The 23,063-nt window shown below is 60.4% G+C and overlaps 2 protein-coding genes across 3 annotated transcripts; both read right to left on the bottom strand.

The window, feature by feature from the left end:
- Positions 1 to 62: 62 nt before the first annotated feature.
- CLDN9 (claudin 9) lies at positions 63 to 2,401 on the bottom strand. The gene has a single exon (XM_064592419.1). It carries the CDS (start codon positions 1,136 to 1,138, stop codon positions 485 to 487), a length of 654 nt encoding a protein of 217 aa, XP_064448489.1. The 5' UTR covers positions 1,139 to 2,401; the 3' UTR covers positions 63 to 484.
- Positions 2,402 to 10,125: 7,724 nt separating this feature from the next.
- On the bottom strand, positions 10,126 to 16,107 carry GREP1 (glycine rich extracellular protein 1). Of its 2 annotated transcripts, XM_064592406.1 has the most exons (14): positions 15,841 to 16,107; positions 15,233 to 15,268; positions 14,793 to 14,822; positions 14,667 to 14,699; positions 13,469 to 13,504; positions 12,771 to 12,899; positions 12,413 to 12,491; positions 12,118 to 12,159; positions 11,971 to 12,003; positions 11,488 to 11,547; positions 10,967 to 11,080; positions 10,670 to 10,714; positions 10,522 to 10,575; positions 10,126 to 10,292 (listed from the first exon to the last, which is right to left on the bottom strand). In XM_064592406.1, the coding sequence occupies exons 1-13, from the start codon at positions 15,914 to 15,916 to the stop codon at positions 10,566 to 10,568; spliced, it is 723 nt and encodes a 240-aa protein (XP_064448476.1). In that variant the 5' UTR covers positions 15,917 to 16,107; the 3' UTR covers positions 10,126 to 10,292; positions 10,522 to 10,565. The 2 variants fall into 2 exon arrangements, with proteins under 2 accessions (XP_064448476.1, XP_064448474.1); XM_064592404.1 differs by having other exon boundaries at positions 14,793 to 16,107.
- Positions 16,108 to 23,063: the final 6,956 nt, after the last annotated feature.

The raw sequence follows: 23,063 nt of genomic DNA, 5'->3' as shown, positions 1-23,063 counted from the left end.
GAAGGTTGGGTGATAGACTGGGCCTCCTGGCCTGGACCTCTAGATGCAGGTGGTGGCCAGACTGGAGAGGACCCACCGCAGGCAGGCGTCCCCTCCTTATTTTGGAGACAAGGACCTGCTGCCCTTTGGGTGAAGCCCCAGGCTCCTGGGACAGGGGTGGCCCCAGAGGAAGAGGACGGACAGCCTAAGTTGTGGACCACAGAAGGAAGCAATTTGTCCGGGGGAGGCAGGGGCAGACCAGCACACCCATCAGCTCTGGCTCTGCCTGGGTGGAGGTAGGGGAAGGGCTCATGGGGACCCCACTGAAGAGGTTCTGGACTCAGCTGGGGCAGCTGATACCAGGTCTAGCCAGGCCCGATTGGAGCGTCTGGAAAATGGGTTTTGCCCTGGGGGACGGGTTAGCAGTCGGGGGCAAGGGTCAGGGCAGGGCATCCTGCACAAGGTCAAGGCTCTGAGCCGCAGGCTTCCAGGGACACTTTCCACCTCATACGTAGTCCCTCTTGTCCAGCCCAGATGCACCTGAGCGGGAGGGGATGGAGTAACCCAGCCTCGGTCCTCGGGGCCGGTCGATCTGGGGTGGAGGGCATGTGCAGCAGAGGAGGCCCCCCCCCAGCATGAGCAGGGCAGCAGCGGCCCAGCCCAGGTAGAGGGAGGCCCCCAGCTCCCGCTTGAGGGCCTCGGCCACCAGAGGGTTGTAGAAGTCCTGGATGATCGCGTGCGCAGTCCAGCAGACGGGGATGAGCACCAGGATCCCCGAGAGGAGGAGGAGGACCCCCGCGGTGAGCATGATGCGGGCCTTGGCACCTTCGTCCTCCACGCAGGTGGTGCACTGGGCCCCAGTGATGGCCATCAGCAGCCCGAGCAGGGCCAAGAGGAGGGCGACGACGCAGAGGGCGCGGGCGGCCTGCAGGTCCTGGGGCAGTGCCAGAAGGGAGTCGTACACCTTGCACTGCATCTGGCCTGTGCTCTGCACCACGCAGGACATCCACAGCCCCTCCCACACCACCTGGGCCACCACGATGCTGTTGCCGATGAAGGCGGTCACCTTCCACAGGGGCAGGGCACAGGACACCAGGGTGCCCAGCCAGCCCAGCACAGCCAGGGTCATGCCCAGGAGTTCAAGGGCAGTTGAAGCCATCTGTCCCCTCAGGTCTTCTTAACCCGAGACGGCCTGGTTGACTCACAGGGGTGGGTCCGATGCTGCCGGGTGGGGGTCTCGGTGCCCAGCACAAGGGAAACACTGTGTCCTCGGCCCGGACTGTCCTCACATCTGTGGGCCTCTTGCAAAGCACCTCTCTTTGAGCCCCTCAAAGGCCTACCTCTGACCCCGACACGCACCAATCAATCTCACAGTCCTGCTCAGCGGAGTCGCGGTGTCCTCTCGAGGGCCCCGTTGGCTACCAGACGCCCAGTGGCTGCCTCTCCTGCCACCCTGCAGTCACGTCCCGGCCGCCGCCCCTCCTGACCCACCTTCAGCTGAGAAGAGCCTTGTGCCGCTGGAGGCCCAGGCTCACACGGAGCAGCGCACCCTCTGTGGGTGTCACCCGGGGACTCGGCCAGCTCCCAGATGCAGGCGGGGTTTTGAGGTGGAGGCGGGGGAGGGGCAGCAAAGCCAACTGGGGAAGCCAGAGCTACAGGGAGAAGGCGGGGCTGGGGGTGGGATGGGGAGCCCGGGAGGGAGTACCGCGACCGGATCGGGGAAGGAAAGAACCTCCGTGCCTGTGGGAATGCAGGGACAAAGGAAAGGGGAGACTGAGGACCAGCTGGGGAGCGGGGAATGGGGGAGTGATGGAGCTCTGGTAGGCTCAGCAAAGAGAAGCGGAGGTTGGAGGTTAAGTTGCCTCTCTGAGCCGCCGCCTCCTCCCCCAGCAACTCCTCCCTGTAAGCTTTTCCTTTCCTGTTGCAAACACACCCAGATCCCCCAGTATCGCACACCCCAACCCGCTCATGTCCCCCTGCCTGCCCCAGGAACCCGATCTGTCTCCAGTCTCAGCCCAGTGGCCCTGGCTGCTCTCAAGGGAGGGGCCCCGCCCTTACCGTTCCCCAGGCGACAGGTGCCTGGCGCCCAGCTCAGGTGGCATCACCCAGGCAACGGCCTAAAAAGTTCCCTCCACACACACTTCTTCCTGGGCTCAGGTGTGCCCTTTCCAGGCCCGATACTGAAACTGAGGGCCGAGCTGAGCTGCCGCAGGTCTCTAGGGCCCAAGGGGTAAAGAGTCTGTTGTGGAAGTAGGGGAGGGGCACACAGGGGTCTGTGGGTGAAGGGGGAAGAGTAGCAGAGACAGAAGCCCTGGATGGGGGTGAAGCCTCAGGACCCAAGTCTTTTCCATGAGGAGTAAGTGATCACTCTGGAGGAGACCCCATGGAGGAGGGCAAGAGGATGAAGCCCAGGTGAACCCTTCCTCACAGTCCTCAGGAAAGACCCTCCCGCTCCTGAAGACCCCCTCGGAGCCTGTGACTCCCCTTGTGGGGGACAACCTGGGACTCACAGACTATAACCCAAATCCTGCCACCAACTAGGGACAGATTATGGGAGGTCAAGGTCCTTAACCTCCTTAGGTCAAAGACCCCTGTGAGAAACCTTATGGGACCCACAAACATGGGCCCCTCGTCTTGGGGGTCATGAACTCCCTCAAGCCCCTTCCTGGGTGCTAGGAACTGAGGGAAAAGGAACGGGGGTGGGGGACGCTGATGAAAATTCCTTCCTTTCATACACTTTCCTGGGTGGCTGGCGGACCCCCTAAGGCAGAGCTGGGCCCCCATCTGTAAGAGCCTCTCACTTCCACACCTCCTGAGGATGGCCCACGGCCTGTCTGCCCTATGAGGAGGCACCCCTTGATGGCCTGGGAGCTAACAGGGCCACTGGGGGCAGGCCTCGGAGCTGCCACCCCCCCACCCCCGCACACATGGTCACTCACTGCACCTCTCTAGGGCCCTGGGAGTGGTGTGCACTGGGCGTCTCTTCGCCCGTTCAGTGGGGCTTAGTCTATAAAGGATTTTAACTTCAGGTGGGTGCACTGCTTCTGGGAATGGGTTTTAGCACTTTGGGGAAGAGAGGTTTATACTTTCATCAAATTTGCAAAAGGGTCAGTGACCAAAAGAAGCTTGAGAGAACTGCTAAAATGGAGACTGAGGCCAGCACCCATGAGTGGGGCTGTAGGGTAGAGTGCGGTGGCCCAGTGGACATGGCGGGGAGTGGGAAGGGGCCAGAGCCGGCCGTGGCTGGGCCAGCTGGCTGTGATGGGCCTGGGGAATCTCCGGGAAGTTTGTCCAGCTCATCCAGCCCCTGGGGCCCTAGATTTCATGGTCGGGAGGGGCGGCTGAGGAGAAGGACAAATAGAGGCAAGCCTCGGGGCCTGGAGGAATCCGGACACACAGGTTGAAGCAGTTGTCAGGAGGCAGCAGGGAGCCCGGGTCTGGGGCTCTGCGAGGGGCCCAGCAACCCTCCCAAGGGGCCTCCCATCCTGGGCAGCCCAGCCCAGGGTCTTTTCTCTCTCTAGGCTCAGAGAAAGCCCTGGGCTTAATGAGACCAACTCATCCTGATTTGCCCAGAGAGCTGGTCAGCCTGCAGTCGGGCCTGGCACCAAGGACCCCTCAGTTCCACAGATAGGTCCAAACCCCCAGCGTTGTGACAGGACCAGTGGGGTGCCGCGGAGGACCCTCATTGTTTTAGATCCCAATCCCTCTTGGGCTCAACATGTCAACACTCAAGCAGAGAAGAGCTGCACACTGCCAGGGGTTGGCTGGCCACGTGGGAGGTGGTGCTCAGAGGCTGAAGACACCGCCCTTTCACCCCCAGACCAATCCGTACCAGAACTGTCTTGGCGGGGGGGCAGCTTCGGCTTCCTCCCACCTGTCTACTCTTTTCCCTCTTTATAAGACAAGGCACCCCCCCACCCAAGGCCTTCAGGGAGGGTGAAAGTGGGGCAGGCTGTTGGAGAACAAGGGGAGGTTGAGAGGTCACCAGGGCTGGTCAGACGAACCGCCAGTAGGAGGGGTAAGCAGCGAGGGCGGATTCCCGGGGCACCCAGGCAGGACAGCCTTCCCACCCTCAGCCCTCAGGCCCTCTCTTCGGTCCCCTGGTCCACCTGGACTCAGTAGGATCTGGGAACCAAAGGGTTAAAGTTGGGGCCCAGCGGGGACTGTAAATGGGGCTGGAATGCCATTGATATGGAGAGGTGGGGACTCCCTCGGCGTGGTTACCACCTCAATGGCACTTTAACACGTCCGCTGGAATCCCCACCCCCACCACCTCCGCCCAGGAAAGTGGTGGGGGAGGGAAACCTGCCCCAAGACACTACTGTGGAGGGAAACTGAGGCACGGGAAGGGAGGGCAGCCTCGCCCCGCTCACTGCTTCAGGGGGTGGCAGAACTGGACCTGAACTTTGTTCTCTGGGAGGGCAGTGGGGTGGGGCCACTCCACCAGGACTTAGATGGGGGAAGGGCAGAAGAGGGTTAACTCCAATCCCAACATCTACCACACTTTTCGAGAAAAGTGTGGCCCAAAGACAAAGGAGGGGAACTGAAGGTCCGAGAGCCACCATGGTGCCAAGAAGAGTATGGGGTGGGCTTGGGGACGGGCTTGGGGAGCATCAGCCTCTGCTTTGGGGAGGTGCCCAAGGCCCCAGACTTTATGGGTAGAAAAGCCAGATCCTCTGGTCCCTGAAACAAAAGGTGCAGATGAAACCCTGGGGTCCCATGACAGCTATCTACCCCCATTTTACAGACAAGGAAACAAGCTCCAAGAGCAATGGGAACTTGGCCACGGGTCCTTGGGAGAAATACGATAAGCCTGAAGGAGCCCCAGACCCTGACTTCAAGGCCCAGCACCCAGAGCCCAGTGCTGGAGGGTGAGCTGGGGCTCCTGGTGCCTCTTTCCCCAAAGGCAGCCGGGGAGCCCCCCACAGGCCACCCCACCCACATCTTGCCCCATTCCTCCCCCACCCCCGCCTGCATTCCCTCCTTCCCCTGACTCTTCCAGGCACCCTGCACCCTGTGCTGGGAAGCCTCTGCAGGGAACTGCATCTGGACCTGATTACACCAGGAGCCACCCCACCTCTGCTGCACCTTCCCTGTGTCTGTGTCCCCCTGCTGTGGGCAGCCTAAGGGACGCTGGGTCAGACCTCTCTGGGCAAGTCACAAGCGCAGTAACCTCAGCTGCCTCCTGACTGTAAGAGGGAGGGAGAAGTCTGCCTTGTTTACCCCCAGGGTCACTACAAGAATTTGCCCAGGCGGGGAGCACCCCATGCACCTTGGGGATCACCCTAGGCACTGACTTGACACGAGAGTATCTTGTTAACGGCACCATGGCCATTTCACTCGCAAACCTAGTCAGACTCCATGGATCCGAGAGCAATTAACTTTATTATCTGTCGGAACTGTCAGCTTTCACCGGCCGCAGTTATTCATCCGGGGTTCAGAGGGCGGGGTCGCCCCTCACCTCACTGCTGTGATCTTTAAGAGCATGCGTTCAGTCTTGTCCTTCCTGTCTGACTCTTAGCGGAGGAGCGAGGAGAGGAGAGCTGCAGGATGCAGAGGGGTGCAGGAAGCAAGCCGGCAGGAATGGGAACTCAGCCAGAATTCAAGAAAGGGGACAGGGAGTCATTAAAGTACTTGTGCCTTTGGCTCCTGCTAAAGGATGCAAGGGCACCCAAGGCTCCAGGTCAGTAAGAGGGAGGGTGTCAAACACAGTGGTCAGGAAAGCTGGGAAGACAGCTCTGGAGGTGGGCCAGCCCCTCTGCGGGGAGGACACTACCTGTAATGATTGCATGGTGGCCCCCAACACTGGCCAGGTCTTAAGCCCTGGAACCTGTGAATGTGGCCTTATTTGAAACCAGGGTCTTTGGAGCTGTAATTAAGATAAATTAAAAACCTCAAGATGAGATCATTCTGGATTCAGGGTGGGCCCTACACCCAATGACAGCGGTCAAAAGAGAAAAACAGGAAGATTTGAGACACACAGGGTAAGGTTGTGTGAAGACGGAGGTGAGGCTGGAGGGACAAGGCTACAAGCCAAGGAACGCCAGGGGCCACCAGGAGCTCCAAGAGGCTAAGGAGGATCATCCCCAAGAGCCTTGGGAGGAGCACAGCCCTGAATGCCTTGATTTTGGACTTCTGGTCTCCAGAACCTTGAGAGAATAAATTCCTTTTATTTTAAACTGCCCAGTTGGTCGTGATTTGCTACAGCAGTCACAGGAAATTGGTATACTGCCTTTCTTGCTAGTGGGTCCCAGGCTCTCAGAGGTTGCCCAAGGTTAAGTTGGCTTCCTGATACCACTCTTGAGCTGTAGAAGAGCCCATTGAGATAGGACATCTGCCTGGTTACCTGAGCCCAAGCCACCTGAGTAACAAAGGGAACGTTTATTCTGGGTTGCACATGCTGGGGAGAGCCTGGCACGGTGGGGGTGGAGGCGAGGGCAAGCAAAGGTGAGGAGAGAATAGGGGCTTCCTTTCATGACTCACCTTGGGAGCTTTCCTGATCCGGTGGGGACGACCTAGCCCTTGCATGTGATGCTGCGGCTCTAGGGCCCAGTATCGGCCATCCGTCAGCACCCCTGTTCTTCCGGGGCACCCATGCCTGCAGAACCCTTGGATCTATTTCAGTTCAAAGTCTGACTCAAGACTTGGAAGGCCGCATGTGGTTTTCTCAGAAGCCATACACACATAGTGGGGAAGGGCCTTGTGATGGCATCTAAAACCCTTCATTTTATAGGGGAAAATGAGACATTTTTTCGGACCCAGTCAGAGCATTTCAAATCTTGTTTTCATTTCCTCAAGCCAAGTGCAGTGGGCGCCCCCCCCCCCCCCCCCCCCCCGTCCCCACGGCTCTGATAAGCAGCCCACTTATCAGCACAGGGGATGAGTTACGTTCTCAAATAACCAGGCAAGAGGCTTGCTGTAGGGCGGTAGGGGAAAATGGAATAAAGACCCTATTCTTCAAACGAATTTATTTTTAGACTTGCTGCTTCCACCCCAAAGCTGGGCCGCTCCCCTGACACTCCCTCCCTCTTGCCCAGTCTGGGCTCTGACCCACGCTTTCTGAATCGCCAGTGGGGAAGGCGGTGAGGGCGCCCAGCCCGGGTGTCCCCGGCGGGGCTGCCTACTCACCCGCCCCGCAGCCCCTCGGGGGCGACGGTCTCGGAAGGGCCGGGCCGTCAGTAAGGAGGCGACAGGAAGAGGTGCGGCGGCGGCGGCGGGGGGAAGGCGGGCAGCAACCAGGGGGCGCGGGGCGCGGGCGGCGCCAGCAGGCTGGAGGGCGAGGGCCGCGCGGGCAGCGGCGGCAGCGGTAGAGGGGGCGGCTCGGCGACGAGCGGCGGGCGGCCACGCGCGCCCACGGGCCCCGGCGTGGCGGCGACCGCGGCCTCGGGCAGCGGCGGCAGCGGCAGGTGCGCGGGGGGCGGCGCGGGCGCGGGCAGGCGCGGCAGGTCCTGCAGCGCGAGCGCGGCGGCAGGCGGCGCCGGCATGCAGGCCTCGGGCGGCAGCTCGGGCAGCGCCAGGTGCGCGCCGAGGCCCCAGGGCGCCAGGGGCTCGGGCCGCAGCGGAAGCGCGGGCAGCGGCGGCAGCTCCGCCAGGGCGAGCGCCGAGGGCGGCGGCGGCGGCGGCGCGGGGCTCAGGCCGGGCGGCAGGCTGGGCAGCGGCGGGTGCGGCAGGCACGGCGCGGGCGGCGGGGTCAGCGACAGCGACGCGCGGGCCCGGCCCAGCCGCGAGTGCGCGCGGGCGCGGGCGAGCCGCGGGGTCGAGCGGGAGCGGGGGAGCCGCGAAGCCAGCTTGGCCGCCGCTGCCGCGCCGGGGCCCGGCGCCCGCCTGCCGCCGCGACCCGGTCCTTCCCACGGGTGGCCACGCGCCGCGCAGTGACCGGCCCAGCCAATCACGGGCCAGTGCGCTGGCCGCCTTCGCGTGGGTCCCCCCAGCTGGCACGAGCTACTCCTGGCGGCCAATCAGAGGCGGCAGCGCTCTCTGTCAGGTTCTTCGTCCTGCCCTACCGCGGTCCCAACCAATCACGGCGTCCCGCGGTATCACAGGCCCCACCCCCACCAGCCCCGCGAGCAGGCGCTGCACACGCGCAGTTGGCGCCCCCACCTGGCCTTCCGGTCCGTTGAGCTGGTGCAGCCTCGCGGCGACCAAGGAGATTTGCCTTTGGTTGACTCTGGAATGAGACACCTGGGCGTGGGTCAAGACCTACGCAGATTCCCATTCAATTATCTTAAAGAAAAGATAATTCAAAACCAGAATTTGATGACATGGAGCATTTACGTTATTGTTAACACAGGATATAAATGACAGATGGGTGACAATCAGAAGAAAAGGAGAGAGTGGTCAATCTCTTTAAAATCAGAATATAGAGTAATATTAGAACATTTCTAGGTGGGTTAGGAAGGCTATCACCCATTGCCCTCACGGAGACAGTCCGCTGGGTGGCCCCTGTGCCCAGAGATTGTGTTCTAATCCTGTTCTCCAGTGTTAACAAAAATTCAACTGAGTAAATTTGCAGATTTAATTGGCTTTAAGCGATTCGAGCAGCATCTGACCCACCAAGTAGAAGGGAGGTGCCAGGAGTTGTGCAGCATGGAAGGTTTTTATAGGAAGGAGGGGGAGGGGGCAAGGGAGTTATTAGCAAAAGAAAAGATTGTTCCTTCCAGGCAAGGTCACCTTCTCTTAGGAGGTGGGGGGGGGGGAGTCTTAGGTGGATTACCTCATCTTCCTTTGGGGGGCGGATAGTGAGGGCCCATGGGACATTAACTCATTGGTGCTGACCAGAGAATCCCTGACTGACCGGTTGAGACTTTCTGGGGGAGGTGGGAACTGCAATTAAGTTAGGTGGTAAGCCCCCCATTTGGGGACTTGGCCTAAGTCGCTCCATTTTTGGCTTGTGGTTTTCTTTCTAACACCAGTAAAAAGATGTGCTTTATTCTACCTTTATTCACCTTGGGGCAGAGAAAGATGAGACTATTTGGATATATTTCTTAAAGATTTTATTTATTTGAGAGAGAGAGAGAGAGAGCTCACACGCATGGAGGGGGAAGGGGCAGGGAGAGAGTGAGAAGCAGACTCCCAGAGCAGAGACTTCATCCCAGGACCTTGAGAGCATGACCTGAGCCAAAGGCCGACGTTTAACTGACTGAGCCATCCAGGCAACCCTGACTACTTGGTTATTTTATTTATTTATTTTTTAAAGATTTTATTTATTTATTTGAGAGAGCACAAGCAGAGGGAGCAGCAGACTCCCTGCTGAGCAAGGAGCCAGATGGGGGGCTCCATCCCAGGACCCCAGGATCATGACCTGAGCAGAAGGCAGGCACTTAACCAACCCAGCCACCTAGGTGTCCCTGCTTGGATATTTTTAAAGAATTAGTAGTTCTGTGAAAAAGGAAGAGTCCAGGGGGTGCCTGGGTGGTTCAGTCGGTTGAGTGGTTGAGTGGGACTGGCCTGTCTCTGAGTAAAAGTTCAGAATAGCAGGTCAATCCCCAACTGTGCAACCTCCATTCTGGGCCCAGGTAAAAACAGTACTTTGCTTCCGCATTTCTGGGCAAGCAAATTTGTAATCATGGGATAAGAAAAAGCAGCAATCCAGTAGCACTAATATGGATACTGGATTAGTAACTGGCTTTTTAAGGCGTTTGAAAGCGTTCAGTAATCTGAGATACTAATTTATTCATTTCCAAGGGTCCCTTAAGTGCTTAGGAAGAAGTTACTGGTTAGATTTGTAGATCAAGGAGATTCTGTGTGTAATTGAAGTGTAGAAGGGAATTGAGTTAATCCGGTTTGTAAGGCATGCTAAATATCCAGGGGGAAGTCAGATCTGTCAAACTCATAATCTAAATGAGCATTATTCAGAGAATGTGAAAATGAGTTTTACATCCAAATTATAAAATTAATCAGTACAATAACATTGGGAAGCAAGTGGAAGGCTTAAGAGAAAAAGATTTTTTCTTTAATAACTAATAAGTTGATTATAAATGTAGACATAAATAATGCACAAGTCCCCTCCCTAACTTGGATGTGACTCCCCCACTAAACTGACGAAGTGCTGTTCCGTTTATGGAATGGATGAATGAGGGGGTGGCCCGGGCTGCCCCCACCCCAGCCAGCAATCCCCCCAGCACAGCACACAGAGGCAAACAGGGAAGCATGTCACCTTTATTAATACTTTCAGCCCTCAGGAGACCCCAGGCCAGAAGCCAAGCTTCAGAGTCTGGCTGTCCTCGCCCAACACACCAGGCTGTGGTACAGAGGCTCTCAGGATGGGCAGTGGAAGAGCCTTGGTGCTTAGCATTTCCCGAGAGGGCAGGGGCCTGGGAAAAGGCAGGGCCCTGATGAGGTCTGGAACCCTCCTCACCTCCCAGGGGACCTGAGCCTTCTCCCGCCTCTGGTCTCTAAGATCAGTCACTCAGCAGATGAGAGCCTGCTGTCCCTAGAGCCTGCTGTCCCTCCCAAGGGCTGAGACAGCCCCAGTGCAGCCTGGAGGGGCAATGATGGTGACATAGGGCGAGTAGGGGACAGGGCCACCGTGACCCCTCTCACCTCCATAGCCATTTCCCAGTGGACCACTGCTGCCTCTCTTCACCTCAGGGTTGCCTAAGGCACAGATAAGCCAGGGCACCGGGTCACAAGGGCTTCAGAGTCCTGCCCTCCCCAGCTTCACCCCCAGCCCTGGGAGACTGCCACTCACCGAAGGGTCCAGGGCCCAGCTCTGGCCTCAGCTGTCCATAGGTCGCTGGGGGGAGGGACAAAAGGTGGGAGTACGGAGTCCCCAGTGGTCCTCACGTGGGGTCTGTGACTTCCCAATCTTGGTCTCGTGTCCGGGCTCATGCTCAGGGTCCCCTGCTCCACCTGTCTCTCTTCAAACCCCATCCATTCCTGCCTAACCCCTGCTGTCCCTGTCCTACACCTTCTCTATAGGCCCAGGACCCAGCTCCCTCCAGCCACACCTGACAACCCCATGATGCTCTTCCACACACCCCCTTACCTGGCTGGCTCCTGACCCCTGGATATTCGCCTCCAGTCCCATATCCAGGCTTCAAGGCAAGCCCCCAGGGCTACACGGAGGGCCAAGAAGAGCCCCTTAGGGCCCCGGCCCGACCTGTAGAAGGAGAGCTACTGTGGGTACCCCTGCCCACCAGTACGGGACATCCAGGATGCCACAAGCCTCCCAGGCCCTCAGAGGTCCTTGCCGACTTGCTTGGTCCCCATGTCCCTTGCCAGGTTCACCCCCTAAACACTCATTTCCTACCATTTGCTTCAGGGCCTGGAACTGCTGCTTTGGGCTACACTGGTGCTTCATCCCCATACCCTGTAAGAGATTCAAGTGATTCCTGCCCAGCCCCCGGATGTCCCTCCCCCTGAGCCCCTGTACTCTGTCCTCTGTCCCTGACTCACCATTCCTAAAACTATTGGCCCCGGGGAACTCTGGAGGAGGGAGGAGTAAGTCAGAGACAGGAGTAGCCCCTGAGCCCAGGGCCCCCACCCCAGCCCAGCACTCCCAGGCACCTGGCTGCGAGTGGGCCACAGGGAAGATCCCAGCTCCCAGACCATTCCCGTAAGCAAAACCTGCAAGACAACAGTGGGAGAAAGGCTGCGTGAATGTGGAGGAAGGTGGGGGGGCTCAGGGTGACCAGCTCATGAAGAGACAGGAGACGGCAGACAGACAGACAGACTGACACCGAGGCAACCGACATTCTCCCCACACCCAGCCAGCTAACCCTGTGCAACCTCTGGTGTCCCACCTTCTGGAAGCCTGTCCTGGCCTCCCTCTGGCGGCTTCCCTTTCCACCCCAGGACTGTACCGCAGTGTGCCACCCAACCCTCACCGGACACACGGCAGCACCTGTCTCTGGCCGTCATTATGGCCTACTGCAAGTGAATGCATGCTGGCTCAATAAGGAAAGAGCCAGCCACGGCAAGAGACACGGACAAGCAGGGCTTGCCATAGGGAAGATAGCAGCTTGCACCCAAGGGGCCCAGGGGGCTCACCGACTTTCTGAGGCTTGAGGCCACCACCAAAGCCTGAGAGAGAGGAAATGGGGGGCAGAGATGGAGGAGTCAGAGAGCCGAAGTCTCTGACTCCCCTCTTCCTGAGCTAGGGGACAGGAGAGGAGGGGAGGGCAGGAGCCTCCTCACCCAGTGCTGTTCCTGGTCCATAGCCATTCAGGGGCTGGTATCCTGTGAAGAGAATGGAGATCAGCGGAGAGCACCCAGACTTTCCCTAACTCCTTGGGGGCCAAGTATGGATGTTAGGAGCTCTGAGGAGGAAGAAGGGATACTCCCTATCGACAGGAAATAGAACCGGGAGAAATGGGCTTAGAAAGCAGCAACAGAGACTGCGGGTAGACTCGAGAAGGGACTTCCTGGACTTAAGGAGCCTGAACAGCTGAGGCAGACCGGGGCTCAAGGATGATGGAGGAGTGACCCTGACCTGGTCTGGGGACAGGGGGCAGACGGAGTCACACCTGCTTTCTGAGGTTTCAGCCCCCGCTGGATTGCTGGAGTCAGTTCTAGGAAGAAAACCATGGGATAGGAGTGAGCTTAGGGCAGGGAGGGTTGGGAATGCTGCAGCCTGCCCTGGGGGCGGGGCTGGGGGGAGCTGCCCTAATGGGGGTCCCACGGGGTCTCACGGCCAGAGTTTAGGCTTTCCCTCAGCTGGCTCTCGGTGACGAGCCTCAGTCTCAGTTAGAGAATGGCCCTGGGGGCTTCTGAGCAGCCCAGCTAGACCCAGCCCCTCCTGAGACCAGGGATCCCCTGGTGCCCCCCAGGGCCCCCCACTCCACACTGACCTGGGAACTTGCCATTCTGCCCTGGGGGAGAGGGCTGAGATTTGGGGCCCCAGCCGCCCCCTTTATCAGAAGGGACCCCCGAAGTGGGAGGCCTGGGGAGCAGTGGAGGGACCCTCCCATTGCAGGGACCTAGATGGAGGAGGAAGGGGGAGGGCAGTGAACCCAGGCTAGCGTCTGCCCCAGGCCGCTCTCCCAGCCTCAGCCTGGCCAAGCCACCAGCCTGTAGTGACTTCCAGGACAGACACAGCTTCCAAGGGGGGCCACTGGCCAGGCTAGAGAAAGCCCCACTCCCGTGGCGCTTGGGGGACAAGGTGACCCAGCCACCTAACATGGCTCCTGCTGCCGGCCCACTTAGACCTTCTGCCTTCCAGCAACATCTCTCCTGCCTCTCTCCTGGGGCGCCTCCCTTCACACCCAGCCCTGCCCAGAAGCCTCACCTGGCTGGGCCCCCACCCCATTTCCATTGCCATATCCTGGAGAGAAAAACCAGGGATATGAGGGGTAGTAATTTGGCGGGGAGGGTTCTGGAAGGAGGCAGGAGGAGGTGCAGGATAGAGATGGGGGGGGTCTCTCACTTGCCTGGCTTTTGAGGCTTCACACCCCCTCCCAGAGCTGGAGAGACAGGCCCTCTCACACTTCAGACCTCAAGCTCCTAAGAAAGAGCCCTGTCTCCCCTCCTGAAGCCCCTCGGCACTCACCTGCTGGGAGCTGCAGCCCCGGCCCTGGTGTGTATCCTGGGGAGAAAAGCAGGCATGAGGGCTGGGGCTGGGGTGGTGGCAACTTCAGAGCAAGGCAGGAGAGGGGCAAGGACGGGCTCACCTAGCTTTGGAGGGCTCATGCCCCTTCCCAGGGCTGGGGAGAGACAGAAACAGGCTGAGTGACAGCGGACCCCACCCTGCCCCTTCTCTTCCCCAGGACCCAACTCTTTGCCCCATGGGGCCCTGCACCCCCTCCTCCCCTGCCCCCCACCTCCCAGCACTCCAGGGCCTGCCCCTGCCTCCCTCATCTGGCTGGGCCCCCTGGCCTGGGAAGGCTCCGGCTCCCAGCCCATTCCTATAAACTGGGAGACAGGGTGTGGGTTGTGAAGGGGAAAGCAGTGAGGGGAGTAGACAGTTTCTGAGGGTAGAGAGCAGTAGGGGCCCGATTCTAACACTGATCCCAATTCTGGATTTTTCCCACAGCACCAAGCAATTCTCCCAACACCAGCTGCATGTCTGACAACGTAACTCAATCCTGACACCAGCCACCTGCAGACAACCTCAGGTCCACAGGTTAAGGGCTCAGTCCCCGCCCCCCCATTTCAGGCACCACCCCCAGCCCGGGTGGCCACCTGTATATCTGACCCACTAGCTATAAACCCAACTCCTTGGGTGTGACTGATTTGCTAGGGCAGCTCACAGAACTCAGGAAAACCGTTTCCTTCCTAGAATCCAGGCTTATTACAAAGGCTAGAACTCAGGACCAGCGGACAGAAGAGATGCAGAGGCCAGGCGTGTGGGAAGGCCTGAGGGGCCTCTGCCCTCCCCACACCTCCATGGGGTCACCCACCCAGAAGCTCTCCCGACCTGGCCCTTTCAGGTTTTTAGGGAGGCTTTGTTACACTAGCCCGGCTTGTGACCCTTTCCATCTCCAGCCGGGCCCCTCCCCAGAGGTCAAAGGGTGGGACCGAAAGTTCCAACCCTCTAATCACAAGGTGGGTTCCCCTAGCAACCAGCCCCCAACCTTAGGTGACTCAGGGGCTCTCCAAAAGTCCCCTCATTAACATAATAAAAGACACCTCTACAGCTCTCCTCACTTAGGAAATTCCAAGGCTTTGAGGGGCTCTGTGCCCAGGCCTGCAGATCAGTTATTTCTTCTTAGAAGTCACAGTATCACTGGGAGGGAGGAAGGCTTTACCTGGCTTCTGCGGCTTCCCGCCCTCACCAATGCCTGAAGAAGAGATGGGAGCAGGTGAGCGACCTACTCCCCATCTCTGGGCCTCTCCAGAACCCTGGCAACTGGCCCCAGTGCCCGCTTCCCTACCTGGTCCGTAGCCCACGGGAACCGCAGGGCCTGTGGGGATGGAGAGGCTCAGGTACGAAGGGCCAGAAACCCAGGACCTCCTGGGCCTCCTGCCGCCTCCATTCAATCGCCAGCCCCGCCCTCTCCTAGTCTGGCAGGACCCCCGGAACAGGGCCTGGGTGAGGACCAGCGCTCCCCGCCAGGCCCTCCACTCCTCTCCCATCAGTACCTGCTCTGTAGCCTTTGTGAGCTGGAGGACCTGTGCTGGGAGGTGGATGAGCAGGGGGTTGGGGCTGGCTAAGGTAGGGGAACCACCTGTGGTCCCCCTTCAGAGCCCAGCCAGAACCAGGGGTCCTGGAGGCCCCACCAACTGCTCTTAAGCATTTGCTAGCCCTGCTCCTGCAAGGCCTGGAGGGAGGCAGGACAGGACGCCAGACTTGTACCCCCCACCCCAGTCTCACCTGGCTGGGCTCCCAGCTCGTTGCCATTCCCGAATCCTGGGGCAGGGGGGCGGGGACAGGTAGACGGGGTGTGAATGGAGAGAGATAGGCAGGGGTGAGGCTCACCTGGCTTCTGGGTTTTACCGCCCCCCACCTAGGCTCGGGGAGGTGGAGGCTGATGTCGACCCTGCCAGACCTCTCCTCAGGGTCTCCTGCGCCCCCAGTTCCTGCTTTTCTCCCAACTCCTCGGGACCCAGACCTGGCTGCCCTCACATAGCTGGGCTCCTGGTCCATTTTCGTTACCATATCGGGGGAGGAGAAACAGGGGTGGACGTGAGGGGCAGTGTTTGCAGGGGTTCAGGAGGAGGCAGGACAGAGCCGGCAGTGTCAGGAAGACGTGGGTGCCAGGTCGCCTCCTCCCTCCCCGGGCCTACTGGGCCACAGGCTAAGCTCTCCATCTCCCCACCACGTGGAAGCCAGCCCTCTCCCGTCCTCGCCCGGGCCCCAGCCCCTGGGAAGGCCATGCCTCCCAGCGGTTCCCTGTCCTAGAGAGTGATAGGGAGGCCGAGGAGGGGGTGCTCTGGCTTCAGGGGGTTCACGGATACAGACAAGACTGGGGCAGGACTCACCTGGCTTCTGGCCCTTCATGCCCCCACCAAAGCCTGGAGGAGATACAGGAGCAGGTGAGGGGCCCAGGAGCCCCATCTCAGGGCCTCCCCAGGGTCCTCCCACTCTGCTCCTACCTGCTCCATATCCGTTCTGGGTCACTAGGACTGTGGGAAGAGGAAGGGTGAGTTGGGGGACTTGGGGTCCAGCTGAGGTAGAGGTGAAGGTGCCCCCTTCAGAGCCAAGCCCGAAAGGTGGAATCTTGGAGGCTTCCTCTAGTGCTCCCTCAATTATTTACTGACCCTGCCCCTACACGGCCTGGAGGGGGGTGGGAGAGGGTGCCCAGATGCAGACCCCCAGCCCCCCTAGTCTCACCTGGCTGGGCTCCCAACCCGTTGCCATTCCCGAATCCTGGGGGACAGATGGGGGCTGTGTGAATGGGGGAGGGGAGCTTATGGTTTGGGGGTGGAGATAGACAGGGGTGAGGCTCACCTGGCTTCTGAGGCTTCATACCCCCTCCAAAGCCTGGTGAAGACAGGGAGCAGATGAAGGCCCAGTCCCCATCTGTGGGTGTCCCCAGAGCCCTAGAAGGTGCCTACCTGGTCCGTAGCCATTTTGAGTTGCAGGACCTGATGGAAGGCAAGAGGGGCTCTGGGTGGGGCCAGTCACTCTCTGAGGCTCCCCATGGAATCTGGAATCTACTGCCACCCCCACCCAGTTGAGCCCCTGACCTCCCCCTGGGGCCTGACTCCCTGGGGAGCCTGAATGCTGCCTGGGTCCCCTCTGGTCGGGCGTCATGCCACCACGTGCACCAGCCAGCCATGGAGGCCAACTCTGTGAAATGGCTTCGCCCCACCAAGCACAGGGTCCATACTAGCCCCTACCACCTCAGACTCTGAGCTGTTTCCAGAGCCTGTACCCCCTCTGCAGCTCTCACGGAGGCCCCAGCTCAAGCACCCCCAGATTTTTCAGTGGGCCCCAGTGGTCCTCCCCCTGGCCTCTGCCTCCTCTTCCCCAAATGCTCCTGGCTCCCCACCAGTGCACCCCCTGGCCACTTGTACTCACGCTCCTTTCCTGTCCACCCACCCCAGCGCACCCCAGGCTCAGGAGGGGCCTGTCTCCCACCTGGCCAGCCCCTGGTGGTCTGTTGAACTAATGTTGCTCACACCAGGTGGGAGAGGTGGCCGTGGCAAGCGGGTCTCATGTGGTTTCTGTGGCTTCAGTCCTCCCAGGCATAGGGAAGACCAGGAGGCTGACTGTGTGTCGTCCCCCCCCCCCCCCCCCCATCGGAACTAGGCCTGGGCTGAGCTCCTAGAGCTCCAGAGCCTCACCGGGCTGGGCTCCTACTCCCGGGAAGGCGCCACCTCCCAGCCCATTCCCATTCCTGAATCCCGGGGAGACAGAGCAAGAGGGAATAAGGGGGATCTGGGGCTTGGAAGCATAGACAAAGAGATAGCTGGCAGGGAGACAAAGAGTGGGGCTCACCTGGCTTCTGTGGTTTTCCACCCCCTCCAAAGCCTGGGGGAGAGGCTAGCAGATGAGGGACCCGGAAGCCCAGCCCTGGCTCCCAGCTTCAACCCCATCCCCTTGCTACCCCTGGTCCAAAGCTATTCTGAGCTGCAAGATCTATTGGGGGGGGGTGACATGGAAAAGCGGGGTGGTGCTGAAATAGGCCCCCAGACTCCCCCGTCCCTGCTGCCTGGACCCCTCCCCTCCCCTCACACATCCCTCCTTTCAGCCTGGCTACCAGAGTGGGGTAGGGGGCCGTGGGACCTGTGACAGGAGAGGGGCTGGGGAGGAAGGCAGCAAGGGACCCAGCCCCCAGACCTCTCCCCACAGCTGCCCTCCGTCCCTCTGGCCCAGTTTAAGCCCGACGCTTCCTGCCACCAGCCGCCTCAAGTCCTCCCACCTAGCCCTGGAGCCCAGGGTGCTTCCCTCTGGCTTAAAACCCCAAGGGTACACGCCATTGCAAGCTTAAAGCCCCTCAGGACTGGGCATGCTGGCTGGCCCAGGACAGGCACCTGAGCGCTGGTGGAATTAAGGGGCTCCTAAGAGCCCCTCTGCTAGGAATCAAGGCCTGGGCCGAGACCCTGACCTCTCCAGTCATGTGCCCCCGCCCCAGCTGCCCCAGCATGGCTGGGCCCCCAGCTATTGCCAGTGCTTCGGCCTAGAGAGGAAAAGCAGTGTGAGGCGTGGGCTTGGGGAGGAGGGTCAGGGGCTGGGGGACTGAAGGCAGGGCCTGGGGAAACACCCAGAGCCACGGAGCCACATGTGGACATCATCCCATCCTATTCTCCCCTCAGAAATCAGTTTTCTGCCCTCCAGTCCCTGACCTCCCTAGCTCCTCCCCAGAACCCAGCTTGGCCCAGGTGCCCTCACCTGGCTGGGCTCCAACTCCCATCCCATTCCCATTGCCAAATCCTGGGAAGACAGCAAGAGGGAGTCAGGGGAGGCCGGAAGACCAGGTGGAAGAAGACAGACATAGGGACAGCATGCAACTGACCTGGCTTTTGAGGTTTCACGCCCTCTCCAACTCCTGAGAAAGGGTCAGGGACCAGGTGAGGGAGCCTGGAGCTCCCCCACACCCATGCCTATGCCCCCCCAGTCCCCACCCCGCACCTGGTCCCTGGCCACCATCCTGAGCCACAGGACCTGTGGAGAGAGGGAGGGCAGGGCTGGAGCTGGGCCAGTGTGGCTTCTCTGGGGGGGGCTCCCCCCTCCTGTGCTGACCTCACTCAGGACCTCTGTGTCCCTCAACTGTTCTTTGCAGGAAGCATGCCCTGAGAAGGGCTTGGAAGTTGGGAAGACCCTCCCCAAGACCACAGCTCAGGCCGTAGGAACGACAGCAGCAGCCCAATGAAGGGAGCAGTCCCTCAGCGGGGTGACACATGCCCAAGGTGGGGACATGGAGAGAGGGCCGCTCTCCCCTCACCTGGCTTCTGAGGATTCATTCCCCCTCCCAAGCCTGGGTTGAGACCGAGAGGCTCCCCCCACCCCCAACTTTCTCTCCTACTTGTTCCCTGTTCCAACTCTACCCCTCCTCCCCCTTTCCCCTCCCCGGGCTCAGGCTCCAGGTGTCCTCACCTGGCTGGGCTCCCAGCCCTGGGAAGGCACCAGCTCCCAGTCCGTTTCCATATACTGGGGAGACAGAGCCAGAAGAATAAGAAAGAGGGGGCTGGACTTCAAAGGGAGCCAGACAGAATGCAAGGTGGTTAGAGGAGTGGGCATGGAGGGAGCATCTCACCTGGCTTCTGGGGTTTCACACCATCTCTAAAACCTGGGGAGAGAGATATGGTAGATGAGGGGATCCCAGGGACCCAGCCTCTTCCTGGGGCTCCATAGCCATGCTGAGCTGAGAGGTGAGGCAAAAGGCTTTTGGGGTCCCAGCTGAGATGGGGGTGAAACAGGGGTGCCCTTCTTCTCCCCTCCCCCAAACTTTTATGGTCCTTCTCTTCCACCTGCAATGATTCACCAGTTCTGCCCTGGGGGAGCCTGGAAGAAGACTCTCCCAATGCTGACCCAGCCTTATCAGCCCCATGCTCTTCTCCCACCTTACCTGGCTGGGCGACAGCACCTGGGAAGGCCCGTACTGCCAGCCCATTTCCGTTTCTAAACCCTGGAGAATGGGGCAGGAGGGGCTCAGGGAGGAATAAGGGAATAATGGGGAGGGGGGAGGTAAGGCAGAGATGGAGAGAGACAGGGTGGGGGGCTCACCTGGCTTCTGGGGTTTCACACCCCCTCCAATGCCTGAGAGGGAGATGAGGATCAAGTGAGGGTCTCAGATCCCATTTCAGGAATACCTAGAATCCTGACCCCAGCTCCCAATCACCCTGGGCCCACCTCTACCTGTTCTGTAGCCATTCTGAGCTGGAGGACCCATAGGGAGAGGGAGGGATGAACAGGGGAGGTTTGGAGTCCTAGCTGGGGTGGGGGTACAGGACCCTTAGACCCCACCAGAAACAGCAAACTGGAAGGCTCCCTCTCTGCCCCCTCAATATTAAAAAATCCTGATCCTCCCCTCTAAGGCCTGGGAGGGAGACAGACAGAACCAACCCCCAGCACCCACCAATCTCACCTGGCTGGGCTCCCAGCCCATTCCTGTTCCCAAATCCTGGGGGGACAGATGGAGATAAGGGGTATGAGAGAAAAGTGGGGAGACAGAGCTGGGTCTGGGCAGTGCCCACCTGGCTTCCAAGGTTTAACAGTCCCTCTGAAGCCAGGGGAGATCCAGGGAATTGGTGAGGGTCCCAGGAGCCTCCCCCACCCCCTTGGCCACCAGCCATTCTGAGCAGCAGGCCTATGGGAATTCAGCTGTGGTAGGCCCATCCCAAAGAGGGTGGGGAGCCAAGCTGGAGAACAGGAAGGGGGCCTTGGAGCCCAATCCCAGCAGGCCCAGAGGACGTGCAGTGAGCCAGACCTGCCCTGCCTGCATGGGGCTCAGAGGGGGCGGCACAGAGAACAAGCAGGGACAGGAAAGAGTTGGGGGTGCCCAGAGCGGGGCACACGGGTGAGATGACATCAGAACAGTCTTGATGGATTCCTAGGTGAGAGGGGAGTGTGTGCGGGAGGAAAAGGAGGCCAGCCGGAAGGGGTCACAGTTCACTTCTCTGGGGGGTGGGGTGGGGTCAGCACTGCTTCTCCCAACCCCCAAATCCCATTTGCCCATCTCTCGCCTGCTCCCAGGCCACTGGGGGAGCTGTAGCCTGGCGGGGCTGGGGGGGAGGGGGAGACAAGAAGTTGAGCCTGAAGGGCCAGGAGGGGCCAAGAGCTGGGGTGCCTCACCCTTGTTCAGAGGACACGGCTGCTCCCACCCTGCCCACCCTCTCAGCCAGCTGTACCTGACCTATAGCCACTGGGGCTCCCTAAGCCTGTGGGTGGCGGAGAAGGGGGTTAACTTAGAGGGGGCAAAGGGCCCAACCTGAATGCTACCCCTCCCGCTCTGCAAGCATGAGTGCAACCCCCTCTCTGGGCCTCAGTTTCTCCTCCGGTCACAGGAGGGGAGAGGATAGCGCCAGGTGAGCAGCCTGGAGGCAGGGGCATGGAGGGAGGTGTTTGGGCCATATCCCTGGGGGCAGATTGCTCTGCACCTTCCTCGGGCACGCGAACACCTCTCCCCTCCATTCTTACTTTGGAGAGTCGATGGACCCCTCCTTTCCTGGAAATTTCATCCTCCTGGTGCCCCACCCCCTAACCCTAATCTTTCTCTCCTGCAGCTTAGGGGCATCAGGTCTCAGGAGGGAGCCCCTTCTCCCACCCTGAGGACCCCCCAGATCCCTGGAGTGAAGACCCTTCTGTGACACTGCCCCCACCTGCCCCAGCCCCTGGGCCCCTTGCCTTGTCTTCTCCCCTCCTGCCCTACGTCCTTCTGGGCCTTCACCCCTTCTCACTGCCAGGATGTCCTTACCCTTCCCTGTCACAGCTTGACCCCCTTGAAGACCCAGTTCCAAGGCCCCCCTCTGGGATGGTCTCATGCCTGGAGTTGATGTTCTGCCCTAACTCACCCTGGTTCCAAAGCTGTGGGGTGTCTTTGTTCCCCACACTTGAGCTATGGACAAGACTGTCTGCCATGAAGACAGTGAGGGACCCGTACTCTCCTGCGCCCCACATCTGGATCCCAGAACTAGTTAGGGAACATCTGGGGCTCTCCCCCAGAGATCTCCCAGACCTCTCGGGGAGAGACCAGGCCCTCTTCCTTGACCCCAGTGCCAGCAGGGACCACTTACCTTTCCCTAGGCCCAGAGACAATGGAGGTAGCCCTGAGGAGCAAGGAGGTGCGGACTCAGGGTGGGGACCCCAGAGATGGAGAGGGAGAAGGACCCAGGCATCTATCCCTGAACCCCCCAAAACCCTGCCCAGGCCAGACCTCACACACCCGGAGCCCCAGCATTGGCCCAGTGCTGTACCTAGACCTCCCAGCCCCAACCTCAGCTGCCCGCCTCCCGCCCTCACCACCTTGCAGGCTTTCAGAAGTCAAGCAGAGCAGGAAAAGGGCTGTGGGGAAGGCCCAGGTGCCCATGATGCCGAGTGGAGCGGGAGGGCACACACTCTCTGGGCCTTTAAGCACCCCTGCTGGGTGGGGGCTCTCACCCAGGCCCCCCAGCTGTGAGTGGCAGAGGTGCTGTTGGCAGACCCCAGGGGGCCAGCCCCCCACCTCCCTCTGTGGCCGGACTCCAAAGCCTGGCTTTCTACCCGCCCCACCCCTCATCCATCATGAGTGCTGACAGGCCCCCACCTGGCCCCCGAGGCTCCTCCACCCCTGTCAGGATTGGGGCCCTGGCGCCAGGCCTCGGGGGCTGAGATTCCCTCCCAGCAGCTGGCAAGGGGCAGGCAGGCACTCCAGGCCCAGCCCAAACACAGCTGGAGAGAGGAGGGAAAGCCAGGCCCAGCAATGGGGGGGAGGGTGGCTGGCAGGGGAGACTCAGAAGGAGTTACTGTGTTACACAGAGAGCTGGGGGCAGAGACCACAGTGATCCAGGCAGCAGTGCCGGAGACTGGGTCTGACAACTAGGCTGTCCAGCAAGAGCCAGCCTATTAGCTTATCTACTCCGCAGACTCCGGGACCACACTAGGAGGTGGCCCTTGGGCTCCAGCTGAGGCTGCGTGTCCAAGAGCGGGCCCACAGCTTTGCTTCTCTAAGAGGTGGTGACACACAGGGAGCCTGTCCAGGGGCCATCGCCGTTGCCTGAAGGCTTGGTGGGGGTCCACCTGCTGCAGGAGGTTCTCTCAGTGCCACGTCTATCTCCTACTCAGCCCCAGCAGCAGGGACTCTAAGGCTGGGGGAGACTGGAGGGAGGGGGCACTGCCTAAGTGCCACAGGGACAGTAAGCACTCTGTTTCTGGGGGTGCCCAATGAGCCTGGAGCCCAGGCCAGGCAGGGGGACCTGGTGGGGAGCCAAGTACGGGAAGACAGAAGAGGCAGGCCTGGAAGTGCCAGGAGTGAACCCCCCCCCCCAAGCTGGCTGGGGACAGCAGTGACTCAGGCCCCCCAGACCCTCGTCCAGAAGGCTCCACACCCTGTCTGTCTGAGGGTCTGGCCCCTGCCCCCTCAGCCCCTCCTGGCACCTCAGGCTGCCTGACAGGGTGGGGGCCTAGACAGGGGCTACAGCAGGGAGTTGGCCTGCTGCAAGGCTCCCAAGACCACAGCGCGTGCAGCCACAACGGACGGCAGGGCTTTGAGCAGGTGTCCCCCAGCACGGAGATGTGCCTGTCCCTCCCCTCCCTCTTCACCTCCTCCCCCACCCACATC

Source organism: Mirounga angustirostris, unplaced genomic scaffold (assembly GCF_029215605.1).
Source record: "Mirounga angustirostris isolate CCGP_5_RB_7025 unplaced genomic scaffold, mMirAng1.0.hap1 SCAF_5, whole genome shotgun sequence".
Classification (NCBI taxonomy): Eukaryota; Metazoa; Chordata; class Mammalia; order Carnivora; family Phocidae; genus Mirounga; species Mirounga angustirostris.
Note: the sequence above shows the minus strand (reverse complement) of the source record. Positions and strands in the feature narration are given on the sequence as shown.